At 40.2% G+C, this 18073-nt stretch overlaps 1 protein-coding gene across 1 annotated transcript; it reads left to right on the top strand.

Moving 5' to 3' along the window:
• The first annotated feature begins 2392 nt into the window (after positions 1-2392).
• On the top strand, positions 2393-17556 carry LOC109874752 (mucin-5AC-like). The gene is made up of 31 exons (XM_031815839.1): positions 2393-2444; positions 2772-2834; positions 3833-4094; positions 4376-4490; positions 4775-4865; positions 4963-5069; positions 6162-6378; positions 6474-6599; positions 7014-7131; positions 7230-7368; positions 7874-7984; positions 8125-8194; positions 8413-8550; positions 8654-8818; positions 8935-9029; positions 9253-9379; positions 9487-9742; positions 9916-9968; positions 10250-10350; positions 11157-11308; positions 11384-11522; positions 11861-11971; positions 12342-12521; positions 12652-12891; positions 12972-13128; positions 13245-13373; positions 13887-14037; positions 14154-14197; positions 14290-14541; positions 14946-17187; positions 17403-17556. The coding sequence occupies exons 1-31, from the start codon at positions 2408-2410 to the stop codon at positions 17554-17556; spliced, it is 6342 nt and encodes a 2113-aa protein (XP_031671699.1). The 5' UTR covers positions 2393-2407.
• The last annotated feature ends 517 nt before the right edge of the window (positions 17557-18073 follow it).

Here is an 18073-nt window from a genome sequence, read left to right as displayed (position 1 = left end):
TTGGGGAAGTTCAGGATTTTACAATTTGTCATTAGATGGTTCCTCATCCTAAAAGTAGTCTGTGGGCCAGGAGAAACTGTAATCCGTTCTCTAAAAAGCCACTACAAATGTCAGCTAACTTTAGCCACTGCTAGCTAAAAATCTATGAAAGGGATCCCCATCCCTTTCATAGATTTTTAGCTAGCAGTGTGGTTTCAGTTTAAACCATAAACTGAAGGTTTGTGAATGATTTATAATCCCCGACTCCATTTAGAAGAAGGAAATATACATGCATCAAACAATACATACTAAAAATCACTATCACTTCGTCCTTCCTGATTTGGAATGTCTCAATCCATATCTGTGACAGGGCTATTTAGTCCAAAGGGGAAATGCACAGCCCATGCCAGTGAGGATGACGTCTTGCTAAGGCTGGGTTTATACTCCACCAAACGTTCACCGTAGCAAGACACCAGTACTTAAAGCTTTAACATACAGCATGCAACAAAATCTCTGTACTTAGCCCTCTGTGTAGTGTATGGTGATGTCACAAAGCCTCTACTGAGTATGTCTAGGGGAGTACAATTGCATGTGTGCAATTGTCAAAATGTCAAATAAATTGAAATAAACTTAATATTTAGTTTGATGTTACTAAAAGGTGATTAAGTCATTTTTAAAAACATGCACATGTAAAGGATGTCACACTGCTTGCTATGTCCTGATTCGGCTCACACCGATGCTGAAACCCAGGACCTCTGCCTTGCTAGTATGCGTGACTGCCCTCCTATTTGACCCAGGTCTGGTATTTTTCTTGCTTCAACTCTGACGCAACTACCTTTGATGCATGGTATATGTACAGTACTGGATATCTGTACCAATGACACAACATTATTATAAAAATAAATAAATAAAAGTAAAAATTTGATTTTATCAGCCAAAACATTACACACAAACTGTATTCAAGAGCATACTGTGTCTAAACCGATATCGAACACAAACACATCAGATGATGTAAAATAGGGTCTAAGCTACAACATACGCAAATTATTATTTTTTTGAATCAGTTCATGCATTTTGGGATAATTGATGTTGAAGGTAAATAAATGTCAATTTTTATAAAAACAAAAAAAATCTTCAAGGTATTCTAATTATTTTATTTTTTGGACTACCCTGTTTGCAAGCTTTTAAATGATATCAAACTCATGCCGTTGGTCTTTTCCAGTGACAAAGACATGGATGTCTCTTGGTAGGGTGGGGTATGCAAAATGGGTCAACTGTGAGCACCTATATCTCCTAAATGTTTTGGCATTCAGTTCCAAAAAGTTTGTTTCTGACTATTTTATTAAACCTTTATTTAACTAGGAAAGTCAGGTTACTGGCCCAACGCTTTAACCACTAGGCTTTAACCACTAGGCTTTAACCACTAGGCTTTAACCACTAGGCTACTACTTCTATGATGGGCAAAAATGTCTAGAAAGTTTTGTTCAAGTTAAAAGGTGTGCAGTCAAAAAGTTATTGAAATCAAATGGAACGACCCTTCTACAAGAATATTGACCTAAGGACATGAGATGGTGGAGTCACATTACACAGCACCACATAACCACATTGTGCATTGTGCATTGCAACAATACTAACGGCATTTTGAAAATGTTTCGTGTTTATAAAACAATTAATTACTAAAGTAAACAAGGGTTTTCCTTCATATCAAGTCATGAGCAATATTGCCATTGTGTGTAAAAACTCTTTGTGACAGGAGAAACAATAAGACATTTCAGCCTCAGTGTAAGGACAATAGATTGAATCAGTAATCACTCTTATCATAGGAACACACCTGCATTGTGTTATGTTGGTCTATTAAATTAGTCATAAGAGATAAACAAATGAACACAAACACTTCATGACCTGTTTTGGTGTTTTATTTAGTCCATATATATATGAATTAATAAATACAATTAATCTAATAGATTAATTTATGCAATAATCTAACTAATGCAATAATAATGGTTATGAACATTGTCTATGGACACTGTGTCTCCTGAATGATGGTTCAGGGCTATATCCTCCTGGGTTGTGGCTCAACTCAAGACTAGGTTGACATATACGGTTGTTTTATTTGGTTGGTCGTGATAAATAGTTCAACTTGGTCAGAAGGTAAAAAATCTACGAACCACTTGTTGATGACACCTTTTTCTGTGCAATGCGAAAATGGGGTTTAAACCTCTCATACCGGTATTCGAGGGCCATGAAATGCTTGGAACGGAGCCAACCCTTCTGCCACACCTTCACGTCCAGAAGAACCAAGGACCTTCCCTTCACTCAGGTGGTATAAAGCCAAGAACCAACAAGTACCTTTCTCATACCACCTCTGTTCACTACCCAGAGGATGACCATGGGGACAACACAGACACCCACATGGGTGTTAATATGGATGGCTCTGGCGATTGGTTTAACTGCCTCTCAAAGTGGTAGGTAGAATCCATGATTTTGTTTTACATGAACCCTTGTACTTTAGTGTTGACAGGGCTAAACTGTATGTTACTGTATGTCATAGCACTCTCACAATAGCTCCAATGTTTATCCAATGTTTATCTCATTGGACAGCCTAACAATGAGGGAATATTTGACCATGCTAAGTCCTACTTTTATGTGCTTTAAAGCACGAGTTATGATTGATGAATAGGTAAATGTAGGATTGGCAAGAGAACTACATAACAGAGCCTGAAATACACAGGATTCCACAATGATTTACAGTAAAACGTCATGTAACTTATTAACATACACTTTGATTTCAGAGGATACATCAAAGGCCACAGTTAACATCATCCCCTCAATGTCAAGGATGCCTGAGATTGCAGGTAAGCTTCATAATACATGTGCTATACAGATGCATGAGCCCTGAGGATGGTGACAATGATTAACACTGCAGCCTTACATATCCACAGACAATGGTGAAAGGACAATAACCATGATGGAGACAGTCATAGCAAGTTGTGCAACAGGTTTTGTGGATTAGCTGTTTTTGAAAAGCATGAAGTAGCCTAAATTATTCAGTTCATAAACATGATAGAGATTGGATGTACTTTGAAAATTCTTGGTTTTTAGTTGATTAAATATTGCATTTGTCCATAGAAATGCCTTGAATAACACGTTCATAAATGCCCCAAAAATGTATCCTAAGGAATAAGGTTTTGAAATGTTTGGAGAGATAAGAAAGCTTAGGATATATTTGTGTTTTTTTACACATATTTAACCACATTTTTTTGTTGGCACAAAACTACTGCCATGCTTCCATTCAGTGACACTTGTGGGGGTCGTAGACCAAACGGTTCGGACGCTACAGACAGAGGTTGGCACATCTGTGGTACTGACATCAGACGAGTCCCGTGACACCATGGAGTGGTGATATTAGTTCGTAGGCCAAATCGTTTGGACGCTAAAGACGTTTTCGTGAGAATACCAATTTTTAAGATGTCCCCTGGTGTGACAAACAGCTCCGCCACTTTCAACCACAGATGCGGAAGGTCGTCATACTGTAGGTGGATGTGGTGGATTGAGACGCAGCCCATGCAAAAAAACAGATATCTTTAGCTTAAACTGACAGATTTTGATGAGGATGTTTTCATGATGTTAATTAGATTGACACACGGGTGCGTCAGTAGACTCTTATGGTGAGTGAGTGAGGCCAATCTTGCAGTCAACCAATGGACTACTAGTTAAAAGCAAGATCTTACAAGGGGCCAACAATTGAAATAATTCTGCTCACCGTTGTCTACACATTTCTTTCTCTGTATCTAAAGATAAAACCTGCTGAATTGTATGCTATCATAGCTGAATTGGTTATCCGTTTCCTCAGGAGTGAGTCCTATGCACAATGGCCAGGTCTGCAGCACATGGGGTAACTACCACTTCAAGACCTTTGACGGAGACATCTTTCAGCTCCCCTCCACCTGCAACTATGTTGTGACCTCACTGTGCCATAGCAGTTATGAGGATTTCAACATCCAGATGAGGCGGCAGGTGGTGGACAACCAGCCCACCATTAGCAAGATCACCATGAAGCTGGATGGTGTAGTGGTGGAGCTTTCCAAGGGTTCCGTTGCTGTAAATGGGAAGAAGTAAGTTCCTCAAGAATTTCTCATGTAGCTGTATTTCTCAATCAGTGCTCAAGTAGTTGGATGTCATATTGTTGTCCCAGTCACTTTGACTTAAAACATTAGACGCAACTGTATACTGTGTAAGTATGCTCCAGCACATATTTACAGCGATTGAGATGAGATTACTGTTTTTATACTACTAATGAACATTTCTTAAAATGAAGTCAATTGAGCTAATGTCAAATTGGTTGGTCTGACTAAGTTCTAGTTGAATCTAATGCTTTGTCTTCCTCTTCCTCCAGTGCCACCTTACCATTCAGCCAGTCTGGTATTCTCATTGAAGAGACTCCCTCCTACATCAAGATCAAAGCAAAACTGGGATTGTTAGCCATCTGGAACCAGGAGGATTCCTTCTTGGTAGTACAACAATTATGCATTTATTAATATTTCTGTTGTGGAATTAGGTTTTTGCAGTGTGGTCAATGTCTACATTTGAAGGCCTGTGCTATGGTGGGCACTTGGAATGAATGTAGGCACTTGGAATGACTATAGGTAGTACTAATCTAAAGTTATTTTAAGGAATAGGTTGTCACTGCGGTTAAATGTTCGTTTTGTTACATTCATTTCCCGTTTTTGTTGCGTGTTATGCGGTTATGGAGGTAAACTGTCTCCCTAAAATGTCTAATGGTCTTCTATTTCAGGTGGAGATGGACATCAAATTCAGAAACAAGACCTGTGGTCTATGTGGAGATTTTAATGGAGTTCAACAATTTGATGAGTTCTATAGCCATGGTACATTTTCACTGACACTATCAACACGTCAACCATAGCCTATTATTTGGAATACAGTTGACATTCAACAATTATTTGATTTATTTTTATGCCAAAGGTATGAAATTGTCCCCTGTCGACTTCGGAAACTTCTGGAAATTGGATGGTCCAACTGAAAGCTGTACTGAAAAAACACTGCTTTCGAATCATAAATGCCCCAATCTGGTAGGTTAAACTTTATCGCTTATGATATGAATAGGATGTTGGCTGCTGTGTACTTAACAACATTTAAAGTGGGGTCCGAAATTACTGACTCCCTTGATAAAGATTAGCAAAAATGACTATACTGTATACTGCTACAGTATATATGCTCCATTTCTTAGAAAAATATATTATTTTATACTAATACAATTGCTCTGAGAAAGAGATTTAGTTTAAAAGTCATATTTTCTTTCTCTCCAGTCAGGGGTCAAAATGATTGACACCCCTGTTTTCAATACCTTTCAATACCTTGAGAGAATAATAGGACTGAGCCTTTTTCTAAAATGTTTAATGAGTTGGTGAACATATTGGGAGGGATTTTAGACCATTCCTTCATAGAGAATCCTTCCAAATCCTTGATATCCTTTGTCTGTGCTTATGGACTGCCCTTCAATTCAAACCACAGGTTTTCAATGGGTGTCAAATAGCCCCTTTTTGCAATGGCCGTCTCAGTCTCTCTTTGAAACCCACTGAAAATCTGTGGTTTGAATTAAAGAGGGCCATCCATAAGAACAGACTACGATTATCAAGGATCCTATTTCAGTGGAGGCTGCTGAGGTAAAGACGGCTCATAATAATGGCTGGAACGGAGTAAATGGAATGGCATCAAACACATGGAAAACATGTGTTTGATGTATTTGATACCATTACACTAATTCCGCTCTAGCCATTACCACGAGCCCATCCTCCCCAATCAAGTTCCCACCAACCTCCTGTGCTCCTAATGTGTTCTTCAACTCATAAAACATTTAAAAAAAAGGATTATTGCAGTTTTCCTTACAAGGTGAGGTATTGAAAGATAGTGAAAACAACGATGTCAATCATTTGGCAATCATTTTGACAAAATACTTTTTTAGACAAAATCTCTTTCTAGAAGCAATTGTATTAATATAAAATAAAATATTTTCCCAAATTTGTTTTGCATACAATATAGTTACATTTTTTAATTATTTATTTTATACAGTCCTTTCTACTCGTCTTTATCAAGGGTGTAAATATTTTCAGACTCCACTGTATATGTCCTAATTATAACATCTCTCTGTTTTTGTTTGATAGAAACCAGTTTGTGAGCAGTTGCTCTCCGGTCCTGCCTTCAGCAGCTGTAAGGACTTGTTGGCCATCGACTCATTTGTTGAGGCCTGTGTATCTGACCTGTGCCACTGTGATAACAGCACCAACTCCTTCTGCCTGTGCAACACCATCTCAGAGTACTCCCGTCAGTGTGTTCATGCAGGGGGGAAGCCCCAGCAATGGAGGACTGAACAGTTCTGCTGTAAGCATGCCATTACTCCCCATATCAAAAATCTAATCGCACATTGGTTAGTTGCAACAGTATACTAATATTTTGAAATAACCTTATCTTTGCAGATAAAACATGCCCCTTCAACATGGAGTACCAGGAGTGTGGAAACCCCTGTGTTGACACCTGCTCCAACCCTGAGAGAGGCCAGATGTGTGAGGAACACTGCTCAGATGGCTGCTTTTGTCCTCCAGGTAGGCAGACATATTTAAACGTTCTCTGCACATCCTCTTCTTCAAAGAGATGTGATAAATGCATTGGAATGTAGCAGACTGTATACTGATAGAATGCAAAGCAATTGATTCCATATTGTGGACCGGACTATGTTGCGTTACAAAGGCAACTACACATTTGGTCAAAAAATCTTTGATCTGTTGTAATGGCCAGGTATACTATCTGATTCATGTGGTATTTAGTTTCCTGACACAAACAAGCCAGTTGATCAGAATATATTATGGAGTGTCAGAAATGATTGTCTGTCTAGACAGAAAAAGACTTTGAATTCAGATTTTGGAGTAAAAGAAAACATATAATTACTGAGTTTTGCCTTTGTAGGGCAGTATGGTGGGATGGAGACATAATAAACACATGTATGCTCTCACCCAAAGGCACTGTTTTTGATGACGTCAACAAGAATGGTTGTATCGCCTTGAGTCAATGCTCCTGCCGCCACAATGGAAAAACCTACGCACCCGGAGAGACATATTCAAGCACTTGTAAAGATTGGTAAGAAAACCAGGCTAAGAATTTTGACTTGAGTCTAAAAGTTATTCCAGCAGTGACAATTTGTAAGTTCCATTGAATAATTGATATGTTGCCCTTAGCTCCTGTGGTGGTGGTCAGTGGAAGTGTGTGGACAAGGACTGTCCTGGCACATGTGCTGTGGAGGGAGGATCCCACATCAACACCTATGATGGAAAAGCCTACACCTTCCATGGGGACTGCTCTTATGTTCTGACCAAGGTCCATATGCAGTTTCCTCACCAAAGATCTGTGTGCATCCATCTCATCCACATAAGACATCTTAACACTTGTCAACTTTTTTGTAGTTATTATGTCTGTATTACAGCTTTGTCTCCAGCTTCTTTACTTTTATTCTAACAAATCCAGGATTATGAAGAACATTGTAATCAAACTATATAGAACAGGGCTCTCCAACCATGTTCCTGGAGAGCTACCGTCCTGTAGGTTTTCACTCCAACCCTAATTTAGGGCACCTGATTCTACTAGTTAGCTGGTTGATGAGCTGAATCAGGTTAGCTACAACTGGGGATGGAGCAAAAACCTACAGGAGAGTAGCTCTCCAGGAACAGAGTTGGAACAATAATATTCATCTTGCATTCATACGTTTATCTATGGAGAAATCTGGGTTGTTCATGTTTACTCTGTCTCTTGTTTTACACTGAGATATTGATTTTTCCTTTTATTAAGGCAAATATTTGTAACAGCATATTCATATTTTTTTCAGGACTGTGATGGGATGCAATTCACTGTACTGGGTGATCTGGTGCAGTGTGGGCTTTCTGACAGTGAGACTTGTCTAAAGGCTGTTATCCTGTCCCTCTCAGAAGGAGCCACTGTAAGTATTCTTTGACTGACATGGTCTCAGCCTTTGACCGCAGTAGATGTTTTTCCCGTAATGTTGTTAGGTTTTAGACTTGAATGTATAATTTGAATATCATGAATACGCATATGGTTAATCAATGACCCTCTATGCAGGTGATCAACATACAACCCAATGGAAAAGCCTTTGTAAATGGAATCTATTCTCAGCTGCCCTTTTCTGTTGGTAAGTTACAGTTGCACAATAAACATACAGTACAATCAATGTAGTGATGACTAGGCATACATGAAACTTGTGTCCTACAGTTAAAGCACATCATTGTATGGGGAATACATAATGATACATGGGAATGTTGTGATGGTGATGCAGCTTTATCATTCAACACTGACACATATATTTTAATGCAGCATCTTACTCCTTCCTCTTCACTTTGTTCCTTATAGCTGGAGTAACTATTTTCAGAGCCTCCTCATTTTTCATCATCGTCCAGACCACCTTTGGCCTCCAGTTGGAAATCCAACTCTCACCAATCATGCAGGTCTATATTGCTGCAAGCACCGTTTGGCAGCAGAGAACTTGCGGTATGTCTCATCATCCGTTGACCAACCACCAGATTCCACTGAGGTGTTCATGTTCTGGGAATGATTTATATTCCCTGTATATAAATACATGTTCACCCTACAGGTCTTTGTGGAAACTTCAACAACAACCAAGGAGATGATTTCAAGGTCCTGAGCGGAGTGACTGAGGGCACAGCCATTGGTTTTGCAAACACCTGGAAAACACGAGCCAGCTGCCCAGACATCAAGAGTAGCTTTGAAAGCCCCTGCAGTTTAAGTCTTGACAATGGTAGCAGCATGGTTTATCCCCTTTCCATGTCAGTTTTATATGTTATGGAGAATGGTGCAAGTGTTTCTTAAAGTTGGCCTAACTAATTCCTGTGGTTTATTTTTTCACTATTTCAGAGAAATATGCGCAGCACTGGTGCTCTCAGCTGGCTGATCCTAAAGGGTTGTTTGCTCCATGCCACGCAGCGATAAGCCCAGACATGTACAAAGATGTGAGACCCCATCACCATACTATTCATTTCTGAATATTTCATGAGCATAGCTAATACACATGTATCATGTGATTACAGTTGTTATGGGGCAATTGAGAATCATTTTGCTTGCTGTTAAATATTGTTTTCTGCACAGTGTTCGTGCATATTATGCACACACAATTAATTAAAACTATTGTACAGTATAATATGGATGCTGTTCTGACTGTGGTTTTCTATTCAGAACTGCATGTATGACAGCTGTAACTGTGAGAAGAGTGAGGACTGCATGTGTGCTGCCGTCTCCTCTTATGTCCACGCTTGTGCTGCCGAGGGTATCCAGCTCACTGGCTGGAGAGACACTATCTGCAGTGAGTGACAATCACACAGTAATACCTAAGAAGATGTGTCAATTGTGGAAGAATAAGTAAATTCTAACTAAATATTTACACCAAACACTAATTGTTGCCGTCCCCAGACAAATACTCCACCTCGTGCCCTAGCACCATGGTCTACAGCTACAGCATGGAAATCAGTGATCGCTCCTGCCGCTGCTACAGCGACTCTGACTTTACCTGTTCAATCACCTTCGAGCCTGTGGATGGGTGTGTCTGTTCTGAGGGAACCTACCTGGATGATGAGGGCAAGTGTGTTCCACCAGCCAGCTGCCCTTGTTATTACAAGGGCTCAGTGGTATCCCCTGGAGAGGTCATCAGCAAGGATGGAACCATGTGGTATGGACCGAGTTATTTACCTACCTATACTCAAGCTGTATATCAATGTAATTCACAACACATTTTATTTTAAAGGCATATTTTTTAGACTTTATGAACCATGGGACTTGGACCTTGCTTTCCTGCAGTGTGCATAGGGACATTCAAGTACCATTAACATACTTTTATTTCAGCACCTGCAAGGAGGGCAAACTCCATTGTATTGGAGATTCACCTGATCATCCATGTAAGTTCATGTATATAAAATGTCAAAACATCTCACAATTTTGAGATATTGTACTGTGCCAGGCAACACTGAATTTGAAATAAGTATATTATTTTAATGGCACTCTGTCAAATCCTATATACACATGTGGTGTGTGGTAGTAGTATGCTATTTGCAACAGAACCAGGCTATGTGCATGTTGAATTATCATCTCTCCATCCTAGTACACACTTTACAGAGTATATTGATTTTGTGAAAGACACAACAGAGTCATGATACATTAATTCTCTTTATTTCCATAGCATGTGTTGCACCAATGGTTTTCGTCAACTGCTCCAATGCAAGCCCAGGAGTGAGAGGGTTAGAGTGTCAGAAGAGCTGCAATATTCTGGATATGGCCTGTGTAAGTCCCCTGTTTACTTCGTCTCCAGGCCATTTCGCACAGTGGATATACACCTGTGTACAAAACATTAAGAACACTTTCCTAATATTGATATTGATACACAATCCATCTCAATTGTCTAATGGCTTGAAAATCCTTCTTAACCTGTCTCCTGCTCTTCGTCTACACTTATTGAAGTGGATTTAACAATTGACATCCGTAAGGGATCAATGCTTTCAGCAGGATTCCCCTGGTCAGTCTATGTTATGGAAAGAGCAGGTGTTCTTATTGTTTCTACACTCAGTGTATCTAATGCCCAAAGGATTGTGAATAAAAATCAAGTGTAAAATATAAACTTTCCGTTTTTTATATATTGGTAAAGTTAACATAGTCTCCAAGCCATTGTGCACAGCGTATATAAGGCTGGTACATCAATGATTCAATTTTGTCCTTAGTGGGAGTGATCATATAATTCTATGGGCGTTTCCTTATTGAGTAAAGTATTTGTCATCATTTAATTTGAGCGAATCACACGACTGCGAGGCTTGGTTCTGTGCTTGTGGTGTGCTAGTGTATGGGGGAGGGTTATTGGGAACATTTTGTGGGAGATGACTCTTAAGGTAGAATAAGCCAATACCTATGCGCTGGGAGTTTCTCCTGGTCTCTCTGTATTGACTAATGGCTAACGAAGGCCAAGTTTGACCTTTTGGTCCACCAGACTCTTCACTCATTCATGCATAGCCAGGTGAAGCCCACAAATCTGCCGTGAGTTTCTAAACACAATTTTTACACAACAGATTTTCAAATCAATAATTTTCACTTTACAGATCAGCACAGAGTGCATATCAGGCTGTATGTGTCCCCCTGGACTGGTATCCGATGGAAAAGGAGGCTGCATCAAGCCAGACCTTTGTCCTTGTTCTCACAATGCAGCTACTTACCAACCAGGAGACAGCATCAAGGTCGACTGCAATACCTGGTAAGCTCGTCTTGCCTTATTTGGGTTTTAGACCAATTAAGACTTCAGTCTGATATCTGTTTTTGCCACTTTCAGCACTTGTAAAGACAGAAAATGGCAGTGCACAACTAACCTGTGCCATGGAACCTGTGCCATTTATGGAGATGGACACTACATTACTTTTGACGGGAAACGATTCACTTTCGAAGGAGACTGTGAATACACTCTTACAAAGGTATGCTTGCAGGGTAACGTGATAGTCTAAGTGATCAACACCAATATTATTTGTTTTAAAGTTGAAGTATTAATACATGATGACCAATAAGGGTTTGTGTTCATTTTTTAAAAGGTATATACTGTAGGTGTTTCTGGGGAGTCTGAAAAGCAATATTTGAAACTGTTTGGACATTATCTGCTGTTGCTTTGTGAATACTACTGTAGCATTCCCAACAAGATTAACATTTTCATTATTTCATTGATTGACTTACCGCATTGGAGATAATGTACCATCCACCATAATACTGTGTTGGCTGTTGTTACATTTATGACTGAAATTGAGTCTACCTTAAACAGGACTACTGTGGAAACAACAATGCCAATGGCAGCTTCAGAGTCATCACTGAGAACATTCCCTGTGGAACAACAGGCACCACCTGCTCCAAGGCCATTAAGCTCTTCCTGGGGGTAACTAGATTCCTGCTTCCTGCCTGGCACATACCATTACTGAAGCCAATACTACTACCTTTCAGTCATACATACATACATACATACATACATACATACATACATACATACATACATACATACATACATACATACATACATACATACATACATACATACATACATACATACATACATACATACATACATACATACATACATACATACATACATACATACATACATACATACATACATACATGATATAAAGCATACGTTACAAAATACACACATCAAAGCTTCATGAGGCTAGGCAAAAAAACAAACATTATAGCATACATTATAACAATCAGTAATTAGATAAATTGATATTTTTTAAAATCTCTTTCAGAACAATGAATTAATCCTGACAGAAGGGAACTACCAAGTCATTGAGAGAAATACAGGGGAGGTGGTTCCTTACCAGATTCGTACAATGGGCATCTACCTTGTGATTGAAGCCAATAATGGGTTGATTCTCATGTGGGACAGGAAAACAAGCATGTTCATCAAACTGAACCCACAGTTCAAGGTACATTTCAACTTTGATTGGATGACAAATTAGATATTAAAATATGTTTCTAGTATTCCATCAACTGATATTCACAAGTCTGTTATGACTTTTTATCACTCAACTGAATCTAATGCTATGTCCTCTTCAGGGACATGTCTGTGGTCTGTGTGGAAACTATGATGGCAACGCAAACAATGACTTCACTACCAGAAGCCAGGCAGTAGTTGTCAACCCTCTAGACTTTGGAAACAGCTGGAAAGTCTCTGCAAGCTGCCCCGATGCAAAGAGCAAAAGGAGCCCCTGTACTGCCAACCCTTACAGGCAGTCTTGGTCACAGAAGCAGTGCAGCATCATTCAGAGCAAAGTTTTCACAGACTGCCATTCTAAAGTAGGTTTAGACTTTAGTCGTTCACTGAATGTTTTGAAATTTGATATGACCATGTTGACTAAATGATGTTCTCCAATTAGGTGGACCCCTCTTCTTTCTATGATGCGTGTGTGACAGACTCGTGTGCTTGCGACAGTGGTGGAGACTGTGAGTGTTTCTGTACCGCTGTGGCAGCTTATGCAGAGGCCTGTAATGAGGCTGGAGCCTGCATAGCCTGGAGAAGCCCACAAATCTGCCGTGAGTTTCTAAATGTTCCATTCATTTAAGTGATGACATAAAAATAGGCTTAATCCAGTCAGTTTAAACCGAATTGAAGGTAATACTTACAGAGAGCTTTTGCCCACCACATACAGCACTGTTCTGTGATTACTACAACCCCCCTGGAGAATGTGAGTGGCACTACAAGGCCTGTGGAGCCCAGTGTATGAAGACCTGCAGGAATCCCTCTGAGAGCTGCTCAACTCAGATACCACCTCTTGAAGGTACAGTAGACATTCATTTAGGATCTATTTTTGGCAACAACAATTTTCCATAACAGGTACTTAGTATTTATTTAATGTTGACGCTAGAGTCCTTAAATGAAACAATAAAAAAGTCGCCACCCCGCCTCTGTTTAGGTAAAAAGCTGAGGGAAGGCCCAGGAGAATTGTAACCATTCTCAAATTCTTACAGGGCTATGGATGCAAGGGCTTTCATGATATAAATGCATGATATAAAAATGATTGTTTTAACCATGTTTTGAGGCTACACAGTGTTTGACTTAATTTGTATTGTTTACAAACATTGTGGTAAAACAAACGTGTATTTCGGGTTCTTATGGGGTACGACAATTGAACTAAGCTCAGTAGGCATTTCTAAGTTATATTCTTCAAGAATGAATGGGTATGTATTATTCATTTATAGGCTGTAGCAACAAAAGATTCTAGCTTTAAATTACCTCTATCAAACAATTACTTTTTGATCATTAATATTTGAATATTTTTCTTCTTCTTTAGGTTGCTATCCAAAATGTCCTCCTGCTCAACCCTTCTTTGATGAAGATATAATGAAGTGTGTGGAGAAGGAGCAGTGTGGCTGCTATGGCAGAGATGGAAAACACTACAATAATGGAGAAAAAGTACCGACCACAGAAAACTGCCAGACATGGTATGTCTTTAGTAATACAGAGAATCTCGGTCTTGGCTAAACTTGAGAACATCCTAACTTTGTTTGAATGTCAAGAATGAAACTAATTAGAATTGTAAATGTTTCTTTTTCCAAAGCTATTGTAATTCAGTGACAGTGGACTGCAAATACGATGTACAAGGTATGAATGCATCCCTCCAAAAAAAGAAAAAGAAAACACAGTAATAATGTTTTCAACCTTCCAGTACCCTAAAATATATCTTATCATTTCAGCTTGCACTTGCACCTACAATGGGAACAAATACCCCTATGGGCATATCATATACGATACAACGGATGGACATAGCAGCTGTATGACAGCAGTTTGTGGGAAGAATGGAACCATTCACCGGGACATGTACCCATGTTCAACTACAACTCCAACAACTTCTATTCCATCTCATCCATCTACAAATATTCCTACATCTACATCATTCTCTACAGTGACAACAAATGTTTTCACTTTCTCAACACCAACGCCAACTGGTGGGTACCTGAAACGGAGGCTTTAGTGACTAGTATGACTTGGTTATATATCAGAGTAGGCTGATGAGGGGAGGACGGCACATAATAATGAGTGAGAAAGAGTAAATGGAATGGTGTCAAACACAAGGAAATCAGGTGTTTGTGTTTGAGACCATTCAATTTATTCCATTCCAGTTATTACTATGAGCCCGTCCTCAATGTTTAATATTCCACCAGCCACCATTGTTGCATATGAAGTGTGAACACTACAGCAAGTATCGCTTATGATCAGAATGGCTGAAGACATTGCTAACTAGGTACCTTCCTTAGATTGTGTTACATTACCACCAATCTAAAAGAAGAAAATATATTTGTATATTTTTGTATTTAACTGACTAACTGTAATGTAATCCCTGATTCTATAGAGCCAGCCACATCTTCAACAGAGACAACAGTGTCTCCAACAACCTTTACTACTACATGTGGATATCCATGTGTTTGGTCACAGTGGTTTGATACCACATTCCCTACACTTGGAACTCCAGGAGGAGACTCTGAAACCTACAACAACATAAGAGCAGAGGGACACGATATATGTGAGAAGCCAAGCAAGATCCAATGCAGAGCCGAGAAGTACCCAAATGTTAGCATAAGCCAAGTAGGCCAAGTGGTGCAGTGTAATGTAGCAGAAGGGTTGACATGCAGAAATGAAGACCAGTCAGGCCCATTCCCACTGTGCTTTAACTACCAAGTCCGAGTCCTCTGCTGTGATGAAGATCTTTGCACATCTAAGCCTACAACCATTTCACCAACAACTACAAGACCACCTGTTACGACGACAACAACAACAACAACAACAACAACAGCAACCTCCTCCACTATATCAACAACCACGTTGAATACAAAAACCCCTACCTGCACAGTTTGTGAGTGGTCACCTTGGTATAATGTGGACTATCCTCAATTTGGTCCTGGAGGTGGTGACAATGAATCAATTAAAAAGATTCGAGAATCTGGAAAACATATTTGTGAAAAACCAGTGGATGTCATATGCCAAGCAGTGCGATATCCAGGGGTCCCAATGTCTGAATTAGGACAGAAGGTAGAATGTAATACAAAGGTTGGATTAATATGCCAGAACAAAGATCAAGGTATTCCTCCAATATGCCTTGACTATGAAATTAAGGTAAAATGTTGTAAGACTGTGAAATGTCACACTACAACACAAGAATCTACAACTACACCTACTGTCACAACTACAATAATGTCAACATCCACATTAACTACAATAACAAGTAAACCAATGACAATCACTACTCCTCCAACCTCAACTCAACCTCTGACCACAACTACACCTCCAACCACCACAACAACACCCACTACTACGATCTTGACATCGCCTGCTCCAGCTACCACATCAACAACAATTCCTTCGACCACGACTCCTACACCCACTACTACAATCTTAACTTCGACAGCTCCATCTACCACAAAAACAACAACTCTGCCTTCTACTACAACTCCAACCTCTACTCCTACATCAACCTCAACAGGAGCATCAACTACCCAGTGCAGGGGTGAAGAAAGTTGTGTGTGGTCAGACTGGATCAACCTTGGTCAGCCAACCTCTGGCTCTGAAGGTGGAGATAATGAATCCATTAAGAACATCATTGCTAGTGGTTATCACGTTTGCTCAGCTCCAGAGGCAGTTGAATGTAGAGCAAAACAATACCCTGGACTTCAGATCTCTCAGCTTGGCCAAGACGTGACTTGCAATCCATCCGTTGGACTGATTTGTAAAAACAATGAGCAAGGTCTTCAGCAAAAGTGCTTCGATTACGAGATACGAGTGAAATGTTGTCAATGTCGTCCCACAACACACATCCCGACAACAACAACAACAACAACAACAGTTCTGTCGACCACGACTCCTGCACCCACTACTACAATCTTAACTTCGACAGCTCCATCTACCACAAAAACAACAACTCTGCCTTCTACTACAACTCCAACCTCTACTCCTACATCAACCTCAACAGGAGTATCAACTACCCAGTGCAGGGGTGAAGAAAGTTGTGTGTGGTCAGACTGGATCAACCTTGGTCAGCCAACCTCTGGCTCTGAAGGTGGAGATAATGAATCCATTAAGAACATCATTGCTAGTGGTTATCACGTTTGCTCAGCTCCAGAGGCAGTTGAATGTAGAGCAAAACAATACCCTGGACTTCAGATCTCTCAGCTTGGCCAAGACGTGACTTGCAATCCATCCGTTGGACTGATTTGTAAAAACAATGAGCAAGGTCTTCAGCAAAAGTGCTTCGATTACGAGATACGAGTGAAATGTTGTCAATGTCGTCCCACAACACACATCCCGACAACAACAACAACAACAACAACAGTTCTGTCGACCACGACTCCTGCACCCACTACTACAATCTTAACTTCGACAGCTCCATCTACCACAAAAACAACAACTCTGCCTTCTACTACAACTCCAACCTCTACTCCTACATCAACCTCAACAGGAGCATCAACTACCCAGTGCAGGGGTGAAGAAAGTTGTGTGTGGTCAGACTGGATCAACCTTGGTCAGCCAACCTCTGGCTCTGAAGGTGGAGATAATGAATCCATTAAGAACATCATTGCTAGTGGTTATCACGTTTGCTCAGCTCCAGAGGCAGTTGAATGTAGAGCAAAACAATACCCTGGACTTCAGATCTCTCAGCTTGGCCAAGACGTGACTTGCAATCCATCCGTTGGACTGATTTGTAAAAACAATGAGCAAGGTCTTCAGCAAAAGTGCTTCGATTACGAGATACGAGTGAAATGTTGTCAATGTCCTCCCACAACACACATCCCGACAACAATAACAACAACAACAGTTCTGTCGACCACGACTCCTACACCCACTACTACAATCTTAACTTCAACAGCTCCATCTACCACAAAAACAACAACTCTGCCTTCTACTACAACTCCAACCTTTACTCCTACATCAACCTCAACAGGAGCATCAACTACCCAGTGCAGGGGTGAAGAAAGTTGTGTGTGGTCAGACTGGATCAACCTTGGTCAGCCAACCTCTGGCTCTGAAGGTGGAGATAATGAATCCATTAAGAACATCATTGCTAGTGGTTATCACGTTTGCTCAGCTCCAGAGGCAGTTGAATGTAGAGCAAAACAATACCCTGGACTTCAGATCTCTCAGCTTGGCCAAGACGTGACTTGCAATCCATCCGTTGGACTGATTTGTAAAAACAATGAGCAAGGTCTTCAGCAAAAGTGCTTCGATTACGAGATACGAGTGAAATGTTGTCAATGTCGTCCCACAACACACATCCCGACAACAACAACAACAACAACAACAGTTCTGTCGACCACGACTCCTGCACCCACTACTACAATCTTAACTTCGACAGCTCCATCTACCACAAAAACAACAACTCTGCCTTCTACTACAACTCCAACCTCTACTCCTACATCAACCTCAACAGGAGCATCAACTACCCACTGCAGGGGTGAAGAAAGTTGTGTGTGGTCAGACTGGATCAAC

The sequence above is a fragment of the Oncorhynchus kisutch genome, linkage group LG3 (assembly GCF_002021735.2).
Source record: "Oncorhynchus kisutch isolate 150728-3 linkage group LG3, Okis_V2, whole genome shotgun sequence".
In the NCBI taxonomy this organism is placed as follows: Eukaryota; Metazoa; Chordata; class Actinopteri; order Salmoniformes; family Salmonidae; genus Oncorhynchus; species Oncorhynchus kisutch.
Note: the sequence above shows the minus strand (reverse complement) of the source record. Positions and strands in the feature narration are given on the sequence as shown.

Bases quoted from the DNA above. Each gene is read 5' to 3' on its own strand.
- LOC109874752 (XM_031815839.1), top strand. From the start codon at position 2,408: ATGGCTCTGGCGATTGGTTTAACTGCCTCTCAAAGTG. The intron at 8,819-8,934 runs GTAGCAGCATGG...TCACTATTTCAG, and splicing joins CAGTTTAAGTCTTGACAATG to AGAAATATGCGCAGCACTGG. The intron at 13,129-13,244 runs GTGAGTTTCTAA...CACCACATACAG, and splicing joins GAGAAGCCCACAAATCTGCC to CACTGTTCTGTGATTACTAC.